The 19,750-nt window shown below is 39.6% G+C and overlaps 2 protein-coding genes and 2 non-coding genes across 6 annotated transcripts in view; all 4 read right to left on the minus strand.

Annotated features, from left to right (window-relative positions):
- lasp1 (LIM and SH3 protein 1) overlaps positions 1-4,685 on the minus strand; it is a 30,899-nt gene extending 26,214 nt beyond the window's left edge. Inside the window, exon 1 of one of the 2 annotated variants that reach the window (XM_026164296.1) lies at positions 4,357-4,685. In XM_026164296.1, the coding sequence (XP_026020081.1) occupies positions 4,357-4,425 (69 nt within the window). In that variant the 5' untranslated portion in view covers positions 4,426-4,685. The remainder of the gene's footprint in view (positions 1-4,356) is intronic. The other variant, XM_026164297.1, reaches the window with a different exon arrangement.
- An 848-nt stretch (positions 4,686-5,533) lies between these two features.
- Positions 5,534-19,596, minus strand: LOC113020380 (plexin domain-containing protein 1-like). 2 transcript variants are annotated; one of them, XM_026164298.1, is made up of 15 exons: positions 19,537-19,596; positions 16,350-16,435; positions 10,528-10,694; positions 10,102-10,245; positions 7,528-7,597; positions 7,308-7,430; positions 7,098-7,216; positions 6,897-6,996; positions 6,726-6,821; positions 6,556-6,637; positions 6,429-6,489; positions 6,218-6,338; positions 6,090-6,125; positions 5,860-6,023; positions 5,534-5,753 (listed from the first exon to the last, which is right to left on the minus strand). In XM_026164298.1, the coding sequence occupies exons 2-15, from the start codon at positions 16,426-16,428 to the stop codon at positions 5,640-5,642; spliced, it is 1,476 nt and encodes a 491-aa protein (XP_026020083.1). In that variant the 5' UTR covers positions 16,429-16,435; positions 19,537-19,596; the 3' UTR covers positions 5,534-5,639. The 2 variants fall into 2 exon arrangements, with proteins under 2 accessions (XP_026020083.1, XP_026020084.1); XM_026164299.1 differs by lacking the exon at positions 19,537-19,596 and adding an exon at positions 19,225-19,270.
- On the minus strand, positions 8,268-8,339 carry trnac-gca (transfer RNA cysteine (anticodon GCA)). The gene has a single exon. It is a non-coding gene; the product is annotated as a tRNA-Cys (tRNA).
- trnac-gca (transfer RNA cysteine (anticodon GCA)) lies at positions 9,824-9,895 on the minus strand. Its single transcript has one exon. It is a non-coding gene; the product is annotated as a tRNA-Cys (tRNA).
- Positions 19,597-19,750: the final 154 nt, after the last annotated feature.

Here is a 19,750-nt window from a genome sequence, read left to right on the forward strand (position 1 = left end):
AATCATGATCAAGTCATCAGATGTACGGGAAAACTATTTTTCCCTCTTTTTTCCCCAATCCCTTCTAAAGGAAAATCAAAAATATGAACAAAAATTGTGGCCCAAGAATCAAGATGTAAACCCCTATAGTCAAGAAATGTGTGCAGGTACAAATAAGCATGTAATAGTTTGGGAAAACAAACCCCACATGTGCACTGGCTTCTTCACACCAAGCAGAAGTACCTGGCCACTTGATGTCGAGTCAACACCTCAGGCGATTGTGAGTTTAATGCGTGTTTGTGACTCTGAGTCATCAAAGAGATGTGACTGGTGGCAGTGGCTGCACAGAGTCCTCAACTCTTGTGACATTTGGATAACATGAATCAGCTCTCAAAATAATCTGTCTAAATATAGGCAAAGGCAGCAGACAGGTTCCTCTGAAACTAAGGTAAGGAGCAAAAATTGGAGCAAGAATAACAGAGTGAAAATACAGACATTACTTTACCTTTAAGATTTTTTTTTAAAACCTACACAACATTGTGTAGCTTTTGCAGAATTACAAATTTGCATAAGACTAACCTACAAACAGCAAGGTGTTTAATGTTAGAAGTAGGGAGACTATTCTGCAAGCCAGAAAATTGTTATTGTGATTTTTAATAGGAGCAATTTATAAATTATAAACCACATTTCGGTACATAAGAAGAGTTTATATCACGCTTAAGTATAAACTGTACAGAGCACCTCAATTTGAAAAACATTACCATTAACCAGATTTCTAACAACTTCCAGGGATTGAAAGGGAGCAGTACAACTGAAGCTCCCATCTTAGACACTATTGTTCCACAGCAGAGGAATTACACACTAACCACATTGTTAACAATGACAGTAAAAAAAAATGGGACACAAGTTAGCCATAACTCTAAAAGATTGGTTAGAGAGCAACAAAACATGTCAGATGCGAAGTTATAAACCAGACATTAAGAAAGAAATTGCTCTTTTTTTTTGAAACGACCAGATTGTTGATGAAAACAGCAGTTCTTCCAAGCAGATAACAGGTGGTGTTGGTCTACTGCTGTAAATGTTTATGTTTAGCATATTAGTTTGGACCCAAGTTACCTTATTAAAAAACTAAAGTCACACTATAACATTAACTGAGCAGAGACTGTGGTAGATCTGTTTTTTCAATGGAGACTGGTCGCTTTTACAAGCACAGCGCCTTCAGTTCCTCGTTTGAAAGAGGTGTCTAATGGTGGATAAAGCAGTAAAAAACTTCTAAATATAGCATACATAAAAGCAGTATTGATTTTTCAGGAGGATAAATGCAATTTGGTGTGGACTCCATCCACAGCAGTATGTTGGTTAGCTTCTGAGCCGTTAACCATCATTGTAGGTAACACACAGACTGTGGATCAGGTCCTCAAACAGTCCCACTTCAAAGAAACCAAAACGTGTCATTGGGAAACTGCCTGCTTTTATGAACAAACTATGAAATGTTTATGAAATGTCAGTTTTAATTAGAGTGACTACAGTATTGCATGTCTATATTTACTTATATGAATAAAGAGATATCCATAGCATCATATATTGCCATGTACAAATATTAAGACATGATATTTGTTCAATTTTCCCCAGTTTGCGAAAACACTATTCTCACAGTTTAAATATGTGAAATCATTTAAACATAAAATAACAAATAAAAAGCACTTATAAAGCACATACAATGCTATTTCTTCTTTGTTTGCGCCATAAAAGTTTTCCATTTCATTTTCATATAAATAAAGTTCCCATCTGGCTTTGGCTAATCTGTATATCTTCTGGCTTTCTGTCAAAAGGTTGCTTGTTCAGAGTTAGGCTGAGACTTACCTACTAAACTTGATACAATGTGGGAGATAACTGGTTGCATAAAAGCTGTGTCTGACATGCTTCAACAAATAAATTCCAAAGAACAATCAAAATATGTTGACCCAACTAACAGGCTCACAAGCCAAACATGTTGAAGTAGTGCATGTTTTACATACTTAATAAAACACAAGCCGTCATAACGCACACTCTCACAATATTTACATACATTTGAAAAAGCTTTAAACTTCAGAACTAATTAACCAGTTCAGCTAGTTTGTGAACACAACCACACATACGTCACAGTTAATTATTAATGAACCCCCTTAAAGATGTTCAAGAACTTTCATTTCACCTGTGGGTGGGAATAGTTTGCATATTTCAGTCATACAAAACGCAGACAGCATGCGGCAATGATAAATTCACAGACACTCCTGCAAAGCTTGTTTGAGTGTTTCTGTGACTCTGCACAGATACTCAGTTTAACTTGAAAATCCACACTTCCCGCTAAAGTGTTGAATCTATCGCTTAATAAAACACACCAATAATTTTATTTATCCAAGAATTGCATATCAACTTAAAGTGAACCTAGTGTGATTTGCATATTAGCCTGTGCTTTTAAAAAACACTTCCTTGTTAAAAGTTTCACTGGCTACAGTTCAAAAGCTGCCCTCAACTCAAGCGACAAAAAGCCACTCTGGTAGATATGAGTCGGACACTAGAGCCAAATATGCATCTCGTCTCATTACTACCAGCAAGCATTTTAGGTAGTCAAAGGAAGCCAAATGACAAGGCAAAACCGTTACCAACAACAGCTTGAACTAAAATTCACTTCCTGTCTTTACGTGTGTTCGGCTGCCCGCGGGGCCCTACCCCGCTATACAGGAATGCAGCTGTCAGACAAAAAAGCCTATGTGGTTTAGCCTCTCAAAAGAGGGATATTAAAAGAAGAAGCTTGTCAGGTTAAGATACTTTGTTTAGATTAAAAACACAGACGTGTCAGAGCCCTTAGGCCCCTGAGCATTCACCTGAGCTAGCCTGGTACATGAAAAAAAATCGTCAACTCTGCTGCTTAAAACAAAAATAGAATGGCAATGTGTGTGTGTCCCATGGAGAAGGGGAAAGGGAGGTTGTTTTGGCATGTCTAAAAGGGGGTGTGCGCTGATGTGGAATGGCAGCTAAGACAGACGGCGGGCTACACTTCTGTGCTCAGTTCAGAGAAGGGAGATAGCACAGCAGGCCACTGACAGAGCACGTTTTACGGGAGTGTCTGTCTGCTGGAATGCACGCTCCTTCAGGCTGAATTACAGCCTGCATTCAAGCTGTAGTTCAGGCAATTTGACTCACATTTACACTAACTTTCTAGCATGCTAAAATGACTTGTACTACGGTGCTTATGCAGGAAAACCTAAATGTATTTGAATACAGGGCACTTGGGGAAGACAACCGTGAAGCAGAGCAGTAACGTATCCAGTCAGAGCTGATGTTCCTTTAGATAAACTGCTTTGTGAATGTGTCTTTCTACACCTTTTCCATCTGTTAAGCCCAACAGATAAGACAACTCAACAGGCATTGATTTTCATTGACCATTCAGACTTCCATTAGACAAATTAGGTACTTGCCCCAGGTCCTTCTTTGGTCAGATATAACCTATGGATCATATATCAAGCAACCAGACCCCACCCTGATCAACACAGCGAGTGCAATCTCTCTTTACAGATTTACATTAGAAGTGATTGCTGCAATATTCAACACATTCTGGACACCTTTGCCTCATCAAAGCTGAAAGGGAAAGAGGAAGACGACGTGCAGCACCATGTTAACACCAGTTGTTGCTCCCGTGTAAATTGGTAGCTTCGACAGATCCACTGTGGCTACAATTGATTAGATTATACGTCTACTTTGCCTAAAAACTAACTAGGCGGCTCGACTAATCATCCCTGACCTGGATTAGCCAGTGAATTAGACACAGACACGTCCACATCAGTCCACGTTGTCTTCAACAACAGTGGACACGAAAAATATGACAACGGGACTATACCGTTCTCTTTATATATCGTGCGTTAATAGATAATTTTTAAATACACACAATGAATCTGCCATCGAGGCTAAAAACGTTGATTGTCAGGTTTCGTCAAAGCAGCGGTTGGAGCCAGGCCTAGACTAGACATGGCTCTCCGGAAGCACTGTGAAGTGCTGGTTGGGGTAAATCCGTACCACAGCTTGAGGCTATCATCTTTGGGACAAAAATACAAATTCCGGTCCCTTAAGATAACCCACCAATACCACAATGCGGTTTAATTTGATTTTAGTGTACGCACTGTTGTGCCGTCGCCTTCCAGACGTGAGTTAGCCGTTAGCCTGCAAGGCTAGCGAAATACCTGTCCAGCTGGGGTGTTCGATTCATTCACAAAAATATGTGAAATTTGTAGTTTTTGGGGTGCTGAAATAAGTTGAGTCACTGCACCACTCCACGGCAGTGTATCAGCATTAATTTAAGAAAGAAAGATACGAAAACGAGAAGGTTTCGGTTCTTACCTTGTCCAGACAATTCACTTTTTCCGTGGGGTAAACGACTAGATTACATCTGCTACACAACGGATTCATGTTGGAGGAATGCTCTTCTAGCTAGTTAGCACAGAAAACGCCGATGATACTGGTCGTAGCTGTGTGCCGTCGAGTGTTTGCTCCGAAAAACAGCTATAATGTATGATTAGAAGCAGTAGCAGACCAACTCTAATCTAGTTGTATGTAGGAAATCCAGGAGGTTGTTGTCGTTGTAGCTGCACAGCTGGCTGTCAGTCCACTAACCAGAGACGGAAAGCGCGCTCCCGCCGCCCCCCTCTCTTCCTCCCTCGACTGCGCGTGTCCGAGCAGAAAGGGAAGAGGTTGTGTAGGAGGATCCGTTTTTTTGTTTTTTTTATGTTTGTTTTTATTTCTGAAAAAGAAAAAATATTACTACAAAATAAGGAACGAGAACATTCGTACATTTATATATTTAACTGGGACTATAGCACTGTTTTACTTGGAAATGAAGCAACATTATTTCAGTTTTCTGTAACAGTATGAAGGTCCAATCGCCGCCTGTGCATTTGCATATCAAACTTAACCGTATTTGCGCCATCTGTGCTCGCATAGAAAACTTGTGCGATCATCTTTATAGGGTTTTTTCCCTTTTCTTTTTTTGTGCTTCACCAGTCCAGTTTTCTCACATCAAATTTTACACATCTGCCACGTTCACTGCACTACATACCCTACTTCACTGCTCATGTGATCCTTTTGTTTAGAGTGACATCTGCTGACAAAAGAGTTGCACTGTATCTGCGTATCGGCCTACATTATTTAATGTGTGTAGCCAGCTGCAACATTAGACTATTTGTTTACACTTATTTTATGTACAGCATAGAAGAAAAATGCAGAATCTTTAGTTACACCCCCCCCAACAAAGCATGCATTTCAAGCGGGAGTACTGTTCAGGAAATGATAGGGTTGATTTGAGCAAGACAAAAAAGTGGAACTCAAAAGCATCACAATCGCAATCAAGAGCAGCAGGAACTGAAAGTGAAGCTCACTTTCTCATATCTTTGCTTATCTGATGAAAAAACTGCAAAGTTTATGTATGTCAGCTTAATGGCATGCATTTTACAGTGTAATGCAGTGGAGGGACTATGAAAACCTTGCATTTCTAAATAATGTTCAACAACAGCACCATCCCTTTAAGGTATGTTTTTAAAAAAGACTTTTAATCCTTTATTTGGAACTCAATTTCCAATGTAGTTATTTGCACAACATGCATGATCCATAATTCCCTTCACATGGATTTAACATGGCCCGGCTTCAACAATGCTGTCTTTTTCATGACCACCTCCTTCCACTTCCGTGTAACCAGACTCTTGCTTTTGAAACTTCAAGGAGGGCCAGTAGCTCTTGCGTCGCTGAAATGCATCAAGTAATAATAATACTCATATTATTATCATTGTTTAGAATATGAACATCAGCTTGACTCAGACTGAACATGTATAGGATATGTTTTGAACTCACCTGAATGAGGTAAAGTGGTGATACAGCAGAAGGATGGTAGCTGATGTAAAGAGATACCAGTATCAGGGCCAAGAGCAGCACCAGGGCAGATGCTAAGCCAGCGATCAAGCCAGTGTTAGCAAACCCAACGCTCTTGGTTGAAGAATCAGTTTTTACATCTGGAACTAAGACAAATTCTTAAGAATTCATTCCCAAACCTAATCTTACCAGTTTCTACAAGTGGTACTCACCACTACCAGTCTTGAAAACTTGATGTTTAGATTCATCTGAAAGTAAAAGTTTAAATACTTATTCCATTGTAGATTCTGTTTGTTGTTTTTACTGAGCAAACACACAGAGTTTAGTTCCATATTCTCACCGTCACTGTCACAGCCCTTTTGTCGTGGAGTCAGAAAGGTAATGTCCTCGATCTCTGGCGTGATGGAGGCCCCAGTGGAGTTGTCATTCCTGGAGTAATCCTCACATGTTGCGCCTTGGCTCTGCCAATACAGTTGACAGTGCTTAATGATAAACACATGTTGAAACGTGGACAATACAATACAATAAACTGATATTTAGTCCAACTATACCTCTTCTGCACAAGCATAATCCAGCCATTCTTGTCTGTGTCTGTCCATGCCGTCTGAGCATCTAAAACAGGAGACATTAAAATGATTGTTTTTCTAACACTGTCGGTTTGCAGAATTCCCCACTCACCTCTGCAGTACGTGACACCAACTACAACCAGAGGTTTGGCTGGCTGAGAGGCAGAGCTCACAGCTGTCATGCAGAAGGCAGGCTGCACAGGGAAAGAAAAGGAAAACACTGCTGATTTTTAAATCTTTGACTGTGGAAAGAAATCTCTGGAGATTTAGATATTCACTTACTAGGCAAAGGAGTGAACTCAACAGCAGAGTAGTTGGTAATCTTTGTAACGTCTATCTCAACTCGATGGTACTCATAGATCATTTGCCGTGGGAGATCTGAAATGGAAATATTATGATTTATATGTGTTTTTTTATGGTAGCACTTTATTGTAGTGCACAATTATTGCTGACCTGCTGACTGAGAAGACGGCGACATGACCATGAAGGCATCAGATAACCCAGCTTTCACTGGGTGCTCAGCTGAACTGATCACGTCTACCGACAGAGGTATCTGGTAAACACAAAGAAGTTTCACTTAATACTTGCAAAAATAAGATCAAGTGACCTGATCTGAGAATGCCAGTAAGAGCAAAGAGCAGAAATGTTCCTCACGTCTCTGTAGCTGAAAGTGATGGTTCCTGTTTTGTAAAGAGCAACTTGAAAGGTAAAACCTCCTACTGACTCTTTGCCGGGGATTCTGACATGCTCCCACTGGACCACAAAGACCTCACCTGAAGATAATGAAAGCCAAATAGAAATCAAACAGAAAGATCAGACAATCTCATACTCAAGGACATGTTCAAATGTCAGATGGTATTATACCATTATCAAGGTATTGCACAGTGGATTCTTTGGAGTAGCTGGGGTCGAAATTAGCCATTAAAGGGGCGATGTACTGTGTTGTAGTCAGCATACGGTGAGTAATGTCCCCTGTGAAGATAAACCCTGGAAAAAGGCCAGAAGGAAAAATATGTAAGACTTGTGTACAACTTACTGCACTGCAGAAGGTCACTTGAACATCTGTTAGAAAATCAAAACGTACCTCCGGTTGCTATGGTAATCTGCCTCAGGTAATGTCCATAAAAAGGAAAGTCAAAGGACAGGGCTACTCGCTGCAAAAAGAGAAGATTCAAACAGACACAGACAAAAGAAGAGATTAAAAAAAATGATTTATCTGTCATCAAAAAAAAAAACAGATTGAAGAAATTTCTTTGTTGTCATGTTTTGATTTGTTATTCTGCAGTTAAAAGCACCCCAGCTGCTCCTTATATGGTACAAAGAAGCTTCAAAATCTCTGGGAAAACCTTTGTTTTGGACAAATCTCTCAGTAAAAAGATTTGTTCTACTTTGTTTTTTAAAAAGACTTTCAGACTGCTCTGTTTCACACAGTCTTTTCTACTTTTCTTCCTCTGAATGAGAAAGAACAAAGGAATATATTTAATATGGTCATCTCAGGCACACAGCTCTAGCTATGAGCACAGAAGCAACACCCACTTGCTGTACGTGAGGGGCCGCTAATCAGAAGAAATGATGGCCTAAAAGGAGAGTGGCTTTATGGGAAAGGAGCTGCACGGCTACATGAAAGATCATATAAGATAAATATGCAGCATTCTGAACTGGGCAACATGCTGAGCTTCTCTGATAGAGTACAATAATAAAAACATGTAACTGTAAATGAGCACAATACTCAATTTTACAACCAGCTGTATTTCTAATGTGACGAAAATCCTGTATGTTATCTTACAAGAACTACATCAGTTTGTCATGACCAAAATCTAAATAAGGGGGCACCCGGATTTGAACCAGGGACCTCTCGATCTGCAGTCAAATGCTCTACCACTGAGCTATACCCCCTACATGTGAGTTTAGCAACTGGTCTTATCACAACACATTGGGTGTACAGGATCTGGACATGTGACTGGAAGCAGCCTGTCTGTGATTAACATTTTCCCAGCATGCTGTCTGATGTAATTGTTTTTCAGTGTACTAACTGAATTATAGCAACAACTTGGCTTTGTAAGTACAGACAGTTGAACTGGCTGGGTGTTAACTTTCCAAAGCAGATATTCTTCTAAATAACTAACATCCAAAACACTATAATTCATGCCTAAAACTCACATTATTATTATTATTATTAGGATCAAGAGCGGGAACATGCTCCTGCTGTAACCAAGTATAAAAATTTTCCATCAGTCCACCAGTGTGTGAATGTGTGTGTGAATGGGTGGATGACTGAATGTGTAAAGCGCTTTGGGGTCCTTAGGGACTAGTAAAGCGCTATACAAATACAGACCATTTACCATTTACCATCAGTCTTCACTCTTTGTAGTTTTCACCTTTCTATATTTAAAGTGTATTAATATATCTCAGTTTTGCAGCTCCTCACATTTACCAATATGTTAATGTGCCTCAGCTTCCATGCAACCACATATTTACAAGGGAACTTCATCTTGGCTTGGTCTCATATCAAATGTTAAAGGAAATTTTCAGGTATTTCTAATTAATGTAGAATTATTAAGTATTTGCCAGGTTGCAGGAACATATTCTTTTTATACTTCAGCTGGATGATGAATCAAAACTGTCAGTTTTAAAAGAAATATGGTGAAAAAATACAGTAAAAATGTGGAGCAAGCGACACTTGCTGGCCAATTTGTTAGGTACAGCTTGCTAGTGCTGTGATGAATGCTTTGCCTGGATTCAGCACTTTGCCTGCTTTAATTCTTTGTGGCACAATTTCAACAAGATGCTGGAAACAGTCCTCATAGATTAAGGACCATATTGTCATTAAAGGACACAGTTGCTGCAAATTTATTGGATCTCAAAGGTATTCTATTGGATTTAAATCTGTTGATTGCAGAGGTACTCGCTGTTGTGTTCAAGAAACAGGGTTGAGGTGATCTGAGCTATGTTGTGGCATGTTATCCTGCTGGAAGCAGCCATTTGAAAAGGGTGCACTGCGATCAAAAAGAGATAGACATGGTCAGCAACAATATGCAAGGTGACTCATGTAAATAATGCTCAGTTGGGGTTGGTAGTAAGGGGCCCAAGGTGTGCCAAGAAAATTTCGCCCACACCATTACACCACCACCAGCCTGAATATTGGCAGTGGTGAGGCAGAAAGGATTCATGCCTTGATGTTGTTAATGCCAAATCCTGATCATACCATTCAAATGTTGGAGTACAAAAAGGCAATTTTTTTCAAATGTTCTATTGCCCAATTTTGGAGAGCTCCCATGAATTGTATTGTTTCTGTCACCCATTTGCTTCCAGCAGGTTGTCTTGAACATGGAAGTAAAGAAGCAGTTCAGCTTAACAAAGTAAGCAGTGCATATATATGTAGGGGGCACCCAGATTTGAACTGGGGACCTCTTGATCTGCAGTCAAATGCTCTACCACTGAGCTATACCCCCATGCACAAATACCAACTTTGTAGACCAGGTGTAAAGAAATGTTGTAGTGAGCCACTTAGTCTACAAACCAGGAGAAATTCTATTCAAGGGTTCAAATCATTTTAATTTTTAACTCTGTAAAATTTTACTTCATTAATATGGTTTTTATGGGTTAAGAAAGAAACCGAAAGTAAGACGGTTCACTTATGTCTGTGTGTGAGACTCACCACAGCCTGTTTGTATGAATTTGACAGAATGCCATGGACTCTGACTTGACCATGCCGGACATCATTCATGTCTATCCACAGGTTCTCAGTACGTTGGTCCTCTGGACCAAAGATGCGCCATGTGTAATATTTGCCAGAATCCTCCTTCCATGCAGAAAACAGAAGAGATTAGAGCTTTAAAAGCATGATGTGTGTTGACAGAGTATGCTGCAAAAGGATTAAAAGTTCCCAGAGAACACGGTTAAATAATAAATTTCAGGTGTTGGGCACAGCTTCTCCGCGTAAGCAGAGAAGAGTAAATGCTTCTTTCCAAAAGAGGGCAGTGTTTAACTCCAAGTAAAACAAATACAACCAGGTAAGAGCCAAGAACATATTAAACGCCACAAACCATTACAGTAATAAGGAACACTGTGGTGTATAACTTACCACTACACGTGTCATATTGTCTGGGAGGGTAGTGATGCTTAGTCCTCCACCCAGAACTGCCCTGCTTACTCTAGTGTGGCCCGAAGATGACCTCAGTGTTCTATAAGCATTGCTGTCACCTCCATTAGACTCTTCGTGGTGCTGTGGGACCACACTGTACCAATCATCTGTCCAAAATAATGCATATGATTTTACAGTGCTGCCCTAGTCAGGATGCATTTCAGATTATAAACCTGCTGGTTTCATTTCACTGCCTTCAAAAATAAAATGCACATGAAACACTTCATTTTTATTCAGACTGAAGGTGTTATGGTCATGCTTAGTGCTCAGTCAGTCAGCCAAGCCGGTATCAGCTGTAGCCTTGTCAGTTAAATGCCCTTGTTGAATGAAAATAAATAGGATACAAATAATATTTACTGACGCTCGGAAAGAACTGTCATACCCTATAAACAAAGAAAACCATACTGTAGTAAGCAAACTGGGGTAGGTAGGACTTGTTTTAAAATTCTGGGTGTTTTAATTGACAACTTGTCTTTCTTTCAAGCCACAAATTCCTGGTTAATTTTAGGTGTTTATTTTAACACCATCCTGTAATTTCTTATGGAGTGTGGAAAATGCATGTCTGCTGGTATGTTTATACTGAGAGTTGGATGTAAACCTGTGGACATCTTTGTCCTTGCACAACGTCTGGAACCAGTGCAGGTCTACACATGAAGCAACACAATGAACAATGTCTCCTCTCAGCTCTAAAGAATCAGTTCAAAGATAATGGCAAAAATAAATAAATACAATTAAATTTAAAAATGTCTCTAAATAGTCCTTGCATAGTTTGCAGCTGCCATTGACCTGTTGTAGGAGGAAACTGGCTTCATTATGCAGTTCAGATAGTTCACTTTGCTACCAAAGGACCCCCAATCAATCATGTGTTTCTATCATGCTTAACAGATGTTACTAAGTTCTCAAAATTATTTCTAGGCCTATATTTAAGTTCCTCTGTCTTAATATTTTCCTTTTATGGCCTAGTCAAAATACACTGCTACGTTTTCAGCATCCTAGAGTGGTCTCCTAACTGTTAACCTTGCCTTTGGTGTTTTGTAGGTGCCATCTAATGAATTTCAGTTGTGGACTAGCAAGTTTCTCAAAATAAAGTGATTTAAATGTTTTCCTGCTGGCATTTGTCAATCAATTCTGGTTTGAATCAGCTTGCATTGTTTAGTTAGGGGATAACATCAAGGGCAAACCCTTTCGTGCAATATGTTTTTTTTTTTTTTTTGCCAGTTTTCCTGCCTTGAAAAATTAAACCTGGTAAGATACATTCATCTGTCTACAGTCATTGCCCTATTTACGACAGTTGATTGCGGGATTTTTACCTAGATTACGGGACACGACGATGACGTCACGCAGCAGCCTATATAATCCCCCGGCAGTGCCACTTCTTTACGGGGTGTCTCATCTAACCCTAAATGAGGGTCGTCGCCTGTACGTAACGTTTGCTGTTTTGGGCTTTCAGCAAACTACAGGGGATTTTTTTCAAGTAGCGTTGGAAAGGTCTCGGATTATATAAAAAAAGCCAACTTAATCACCCCGTCAAGCTCAGTTTCCTTTCAGAATCACCGTTAATGTATTGCCGTGGTCAGCCCGGCTGCCGCGAAGAGTTCGTCTCTGTTGCTCCGGTGACTTCTTGCAGGGAGTCTTCGCAATTGAGCAGATTAAAAATGAGCAAGGTAACTTGCCGGACCTGCAGTGGTCCGGCTGGGAAACCTACGCTCAAACACTCCGTAAACTAACATTCAAACGCCATAATTTAGGTTGTTACTTAGGTAATATGGACCTGCTTGCTCTCCAGGTCACGCTAATCCTAGCAAGTACTGCTAACTCATCCATGAGCTAACGCGACAGAGAAGATCTTAAACGTTAACACTGCTGAAATGTTGCAGCTTCATCGTTAATTGAATTGAAGCTGGGACAATACTATGCATTTATTTCTTTGCAGCAGTAGAAACTAGTTTCAGCTTAAGTCAGGCTAGCCACCTGCAGCCTACACTCTTTTGTATTAGTTATCAAAATAGAAACTGCTAGTGCGTTGGTATGGAAAAGAATGATAGTCATGTTTTAAAAGCAAGCTAAAGCCACCTGTTGCAGTGACTCAGTCTTGCACACCTGAGTTGAATATAGCGTAATGCAGCCTAACATCACAGCTGTGTATTGTAATTTACCTGGAAATTTTAGTACCGATTTTACTGTTTTCAAAAGCTCAGAAAGGGTGTATGTAGCTGAAGAGTGAACTCAATCTGTTCAGTGTAAAACACCGTGTGTGTTGTTTAACTCTTGTTGTGCTCATGTTGTCAAGTCTAATTGAGGACAATGGGAGGGCTCCTTTGCATGCAGACACCTCCCACCCCAGCTTGTGTTAATGAGAAAATTAACAGAGTAGATCTGAATCCTTTCTTGCTGCAGTTTTCCATAAAGAAGCCTCAGCAAAGAAAAGTCAGACAATAATCAGGAAAGCAACATTTATATATTGACTCAGACATTTTCAATTTGGCCATAATTCCGTAACCGAGTTTCAATGGGTGCCAGTACCCAGTGGAGCTCCTCTCTTGCCAGCGAAATGTCAGTTGATGTTGGTTTGATGCCTGCGTTTCTGTCTTGAGTGTGGGAGGAGAGCTCAGGCCTGCTGGTCCCTCAGCTTTGTCTTGTGCCAAACCCCCAGAGTTCAGACTGTGTGGGACACTGGCGAGGCCTGCTTTAAACATCGCTCTGCATTCACAGTTATAATGCTGATGTCTTCCACAGTCACCAAAGCTACACTGTGTCATTTAAAAAGTTTCTAAAGTGGCAGCTCAAATGTTTTGACCTCATAGGGAACATTGTATTTATGCTACTCTCCACCCTTTCAATCAATTAAGTGCTGCGTCAATGTGTTCGTGGCAGCTTGTATATTATGCCTAGACGTGTGATCGCTGAGCACCAGATCCACCCTGTAGTGGCATCTATGAGGTAAGAGCACAAAGGATGTCTGCAGTGCAGCAGATGGACATATTCTAGTATAACAAAAGCTGGGAGGAGTGCATGTACTGAATATGAAGCTATGATATCTACTTGGGTCATCATGACCCCCACTAGGCATTTTATTGAATTTACTGGCAGACAAAGCAGTGAGATTTGAGTCAGACTCTGCAAGTGAGCTGAAACTGCATAATGCAGTCCAGTCTGCTTGGTGTCTAACAACATTTCTTGGAATAGAAGATTGTGCAGTGGAAGAAAATAGAAACCCCCCTTTTCAGTCATGCTTTGAGATTTAATTTCAAGATTCACTTGAACTAATTTGTAACACTGGAATTGTCTTTGGAATTGCAAGATATAGCTATAAAAACTGTTTAGACTAAGGTTAGGCTGATTCTAAAAATTTTGAGCCTTTCATTAAAATGTTTAAACATATGGCCAAACATTTTAGAAAATGAATGGAAACCTAGCATATAAATGTTATTACTTCACAAAAAGACCCACACAAGAAAGGAGGTGCAACAGAGAGAGGATTGAGTAGTGACTGTGCATCGAGATTTGTTTAGTGCGTCTTTCTGGCTTTGTGCAGTTTCGGGTGATTCCCTGGTTAGAAGGTAATACCTGAGAAAATTAACATTTGCACAGAGTTTGGATAAAGAGATAATAAAGAAGAAAGCCACAACGGGTCACGTATATAGATGGAGTTTGGTCTAACTTGATTATTTTAAAAAAGGTTTGTTTGCTGGGTTAAAGTTTAAAAGAATAAGATAAAGGATAACCAAATAAAAGCCTCATGAGGTAAAAGAGAAACCTTTCCCCCCCTGCACTAAATAGGCAGATGTTTTGGAATGAAAAATGATCTCTGCCCACTCTTTTAGGAGCTACCAAACCACAACATTTAGCTGCCTTTTTCTGCAAGTGGTCAGCTCAGAGTGGTCTGAGAGGACACACCCTTCCTGTGCAGAGGCTGAAGGATTTGGCATGAAGCACCAAACGTCCCCTGGTTCATTTCAAAGAGCGTGTCTGAATTGTAGAAGTGCAGTTTCAATAGAAAGCACATATTAAACTTGAAGTCTCCCAGTTCTAATGAGATAGCTGATAAGTGGACTCGCTCTCATGTGCTGGCATGCTGTTGCAATAGTTTAATGATTTTAGAGGAACATCCTTTAAAAATAACACCCAGAATATAAAACATGTCAAACGATAACCCCAAGAGGGTGCAACAAATTTCATGTTGAGCCTTTAAAGACAAGAGACAAGTCTTTGTTAAGAAAACAAATGTACTGATTACCTCACTTTTCTTCTGCTATGGAGAAACAAAATCTCTGCGTTCAAGACACGAAAACATTTCTGCTTTTCATTTTCAGATAAGAGAAATGAATTAAGAAGACAAAGCTCAGACCGCAGCTATTTCATATACAAAGCCTTCTCCAAATAACTACATAATTCAAAGTTGCTCAGCTGTTGGCAGATGGCTGTTTTTGTTCCTGCCACTTTCCTAAAACACATCCGTGTTTTGCTATCGCCAGTGACATTACACATGACTTTTATAAAATAAGGGCCCGCAGACAATAACATCCTATCTGTGGCTCAGTCTTAGAAAACAATCTGTCACTTTGTTTCTCTTTCTTGTAATATTTTTTTTATACTTTGCTCCAAAATGCCTGGATTAACTTCAGGCTATTTGTTAAGCAAACTTCTCAGCAGGACAAATGATGAGAGGCCAAACACTGAGGTCATTTCTGGGTGCACGATTCATTTCACCTCAGGACTCTGTGTTTTTACAGTCTGGTTCAGATGATGTTGATGGCTTTCGGGCCAGAGTGATTTTTTTAAAAAGGTTGAACTGTATATAATGTTGAGTGGCAGTGCAGATAAGAACTATTAAGAAAAGGAAAGGAGGATTATGCTAGATCAACAGAGACAGTTGACCCCTAATGTTGCAAGAACACGGAGTCCCTCCTTCGCAACACTATGATGCAGAAGAACTCTCAAACTTTCCGCTGTTTTAATGAAATAAGCTTTCTGATGAGCTCTATCCCGAGGAAGAAAAAGTATGACCAATTTTCAGTTTATATCATGTCTCTTTCTCAGACAGCTGTTTTAGCTCAGGAATCGCTGAAAGGATGAGCTGGGATGCAAGAAGGGAGTTTCCAGAGATTCAGACTCCCAAATCAGCTAACATGTTTCCCAACCACTACTCGACATATTTGTATATCTCGCGATGGAAATGCAAGCGATAGACTCACGTCGTCCATGCAGCAGGCTCGTAAAAAGTTGTGCCAAACTTGCAGGGATGCAAGAAGAAAAACAAGTCTAAATCTAATTTTAATCTGAGACGGGCTGTTTGTGGGTTGCTGTTTAGACTCTGTCGCATGCTTGTGGAAGAGGGTATTTTTATTGTGCCCTTTATTGTAAACTAGTTCATTCACTTGTTGTGTGTAAAATGAAAAGGGCATGGTATACCCATTTGCTGCTCCATAAAGATTCCTACTGAAGTTCTGTGGCTTAGAGCAAATTAAATTAACACGCAGAGTCGCATGTGCAACATCAGGATGAAAATGTTAAAAACACACATTCTGTAAATAAAAATTGCAAATGTTTGCTTAGCTTTTGAGTAAATGAGAAAACAACTGTTATTGCTAATCATAAATACCAGTGCACTGGCTTCAAAGCATACAGCAAATGATTAAAAACATATATTTGGAGAAGCTGCCAGAGAAAAATCACCTGCAGGCTTAAGCATCTTTGCGACAAAATCAGGCAAAATAAACAAAAGCATTAATGATGATGCATGAAAAAGACACCGAGCTCACCTGTCTGCTGCTGAACCCAAACTTCAGCAAGCTGTGTTTGGGAGAGACAGAGAAATAGCATCACCAACCTCAGACACATGTTTGACCTGAAAAAGACAAAAGCAAAAATGACAGCCTCGTCTCTGCTCCTCTTTTCTCCTCTTTCTCCACTCTCGGTCTCACTGCCGGCGCACACCACCCTGTTTGTAACTACACCCCTTCTCTCCTCCTCAACGTTGTTCCCCTGCTGCCATGGTGATTGCAAAGACACAGAGATCAGCTCGCTGGGGTCCACAAAAGGTCTGGACCTTGAGTTTGCCTCCTTTCTGTTTATATTAACCACACAGCAACTCTGCTCATTCGTCAGTGAAGTTCTCTGGAATCACAGCATCATTCAGAGAAATAATAAAAGTAAGACCAACAATGGCAGCAGCAGAATGGCGCCTCCCTCTGTCCAAACGGGCTGTGAGGACGGTCAGAAATCTGACATCTTAGATTAGACGTGGCGATCATGATGCTAACAAGGCCAGACCTAAAACCTAAACATTGTCATTAACCTTTCGTAGCCTACATGGCACACAAAACTTTCTTTGTAGGAATTTAATTTCCAGCAGTTTTGTAAAAGGCCTGCTTTAGATGACATGCAAACTGGCAAAAAGCAAAGTTTGCAAGTAATGCGGTTCACTCCACCACCTCTCTATTTAATTATCTCTATCTGCTATGCGAGCAAACATGAATCTTTGGCAGGGAAAATGACAGCTGAGAGTTTATTAGATTCACAGCTGGAGAGATAATCAGTACCATGTCTCATAATCCCGATTGTAAACACAGTATACAGCATGACAGCAGCAGGTGGCAGTTTTCACACAGTGACAATGTGAGGACAGTAAATAAACGGATAATATGCATCTTCCAAATTTTCCTCTATTAAAATGTTGGTGTCCATAATATTCACAATGGTTAAAAACCTACTGCATTCACAAGGGGTATCCTGTTATTTGAAACTTACTGCAATTACGTGCAAAGAGGAACTGCTGCCTGCTAAACATCCCTTAGGATCATTTGGGTTCATAGGCTCTCTTTAAACAATGCTGACATACCCATATGCATTTTAAAAATATTGCTATTGTTTTTATTTTCTGACTTTTAGTTAAAGCTAAAGTGAAGCCTCAGACAGGAACCTTCCAAGCTCAATGGGTATGTTTCATAAAAGACATTTTGACATATCACCTTGGAAAAAAGAAAATAAGTGTGCAAGATTCAATTCAATTTCATTTGTGTAGTGCCAAATCACAGCAACGGTTTCATTAATAATAATACTAAAAATAGCATTATTATTAATAATAATAGAGGGAAAATCTTAACAATTACAGAATTTCCTATGAGCAAGCACTTGGCAACAATGAGAAGGAAGAACTCCCTTTTAACAGGAAGAAATCTCTGGCAGAACCAGGCACGGGTTAGGGGTGAATTGACAGAGATGAGAGAAACGAAGAGCAGAGAGAAACCAGGAATAACAAACAGGACAACTACAAAAGTTGATGACTGCAGCAGTGCAAAATAAAAGTATTGGGAGTGAAAAGGTATGTGCATCACGGAGAGTCTCACAGCAGCCTGAGGATAAAGATGCATGACTGGATAGCTCAGGGTCACCTGATCCAGCCTAGGCTATAACGTTCATCAAAGGGTTTATTTATGTGCTGTAATTCAAGTAGCTGTAGCAAAATGCTTCAGTTAAATTTGCTTGTGTCACTTGCGTGTGGATTTTTGTTCTGGTCACTTACAGCTTTCTTTGTCAGTTCTCCTTGCTTTGCATTTGCTTTCATTAGTATCACCTGTGTTGAATTATTAGTATAGTTTTTGGTATATATACTGTATGCACTGTTCCAAAACATAAAAGAACATTTAAATCACACATTGTTTCTTGATAAATAAAATATTCTACTTTTATTAACATGGACTGGGAAAGTTCACGAAGGCATAATGGTATTTTGCTGTCGTCAGTTATTGGAAACCCTCTGATTGCTGCCTTTGTCTGCGCTCCCATTTCCTCTTTTCAGTTGCCTATCTATTTCAGTTCCTTTTCTCGAGTCCTTGTTTTCTGTCCTGATGGTACTTTTCATGTTTCTAGGTATTTCCTGTGACCTTTTGGAATTTTTAGTTTGGCCTGATATGTTTTTAGTAGTATATCTGTGTTTATTTTAGCCTATTGATTTAAGTTTAAAAGTAACATTTATTTATATAATGCTTTTCAAGATAAAAAATCTCAAAGTTCTTGACAGCAGCATCAATAAAACTAACTTGTGGAAAGTCAAAATTAGGACACAACCACAAAAAACAGGACATCACAACATTCCAAGCAAGAGATGAACAGTCGAGTCCATTTTTTGAGAACAACTTTTTAGGAGTTTAGCCATGTTTCTTAAATGGAAAAATTAAAAAAGAGCAGGTCAGAGACTTGATGTGAACTTCAAAAATCAAAGATTGATCAAAAATTTACTCAGCTACTTGTGATAGTATGACACTATCACAGTGAACCAGTTTAGTATATGTTAAATACCAGCTACCACAACACAAGGTCCCATGATCAGCTGTATCGAGGGCTTCGCTGAGGTCCAACAAATCAAAGAGTAAGGGGACAAAAAGTCAACCTTATCCTATATATTTGTCCTGCTCATGTGTGTATTTCAGTAACTTGAAGGTGGTATATCAGAATAAAAGTCTAAGAAAAATGTTATTTGGCAATCGAATGTGGACTTGAAAAACATTCCTACTTGATTGCTCCTGTCAGCATGACTGTTGAAATTTTAAAAAGGACAGAAAAATTGTGGCTTCATGTCTAAAGAAAAAAATCCCAAACTCTGTGGTAGGTAAACATGTGTGACTTAAGACTTACACTGGTTGTTCCTCAGCCACAACGGGTACTTCAAAAATCACAAAGTCTTCAGCTGTGGTGATAGTCACACAGTGCTGAGGTGACCACAGTTTTCACTTCACAAAAAAGTCACTTCTGCACATCAATTTTTTCTTCATTTATGCTGAGTCATTGTTAAAACAGCTGATGATGTTTGCATCTAGAAGGATTGTTGTTGTATGTTTAATAACTTTCCGTGTGATGTTAAACCACGTGATGATGAAAGTGTGTAAGTTTCGTTGTTTTTTTTTTCAATTTCTTTTTCTTTTTGCCTAAATAAATATGCAAACTTACCCCCTTTGTGCTTATTGTCACGAATGTGACGCGTGTTCTTATTCTCGCCGTCCAGTTACAGTGACAGCCATAAATGTAAACTCATTTCTCCCTCTAGCGGTCAGAAAACCGTCTATTATTTAGCGATTAAATACCACGGCTGTCGTCAAAATCAACTCGAATTTAGATTTTCGAGTGATTATGAAAAACAGAATGTCCAAAACAAGAACATAGA

Source organism: Astatotilapia calliptera, chromosome 4 (assembly GCF_900246225.1).
Source record: "Astatotilapia calliptera chromosome 4, fAstCal1.2, whole genome shotgun sequence".
Lineage (NCBI taxonomy): Eukaryota > Metazoa > Chordata > Actinopteri > Cichliformes > Cichlidae > Astatotilapia > Astatotilapia calliptera.

Bases quoted from the DNA above. Each gene is read 5' to 3' on its own strand.
- LOC113020380 (XM_026164298.1), bottom strand. From the start codon at position 16,428: ATGTGTCTGAGGTTGGTGATGCTATTTCTCTGTCTCTCCCAAACACAG. The intron at 6,822-6,896 runs GTCAGCAATAAT...TTTCCATTTCAG, and splicing joins GCCGTCTTCTCAGTCAGCAG to ATCTCCCACGGCAAATGATC. The intron at 6,339-6,428 runs GTATAGTTGGAC...CTGTATTGGCAG, and splicing joins ATTATGCTTGTGCAGAAGAG to AGCCAAGGCGCAACATGTGA.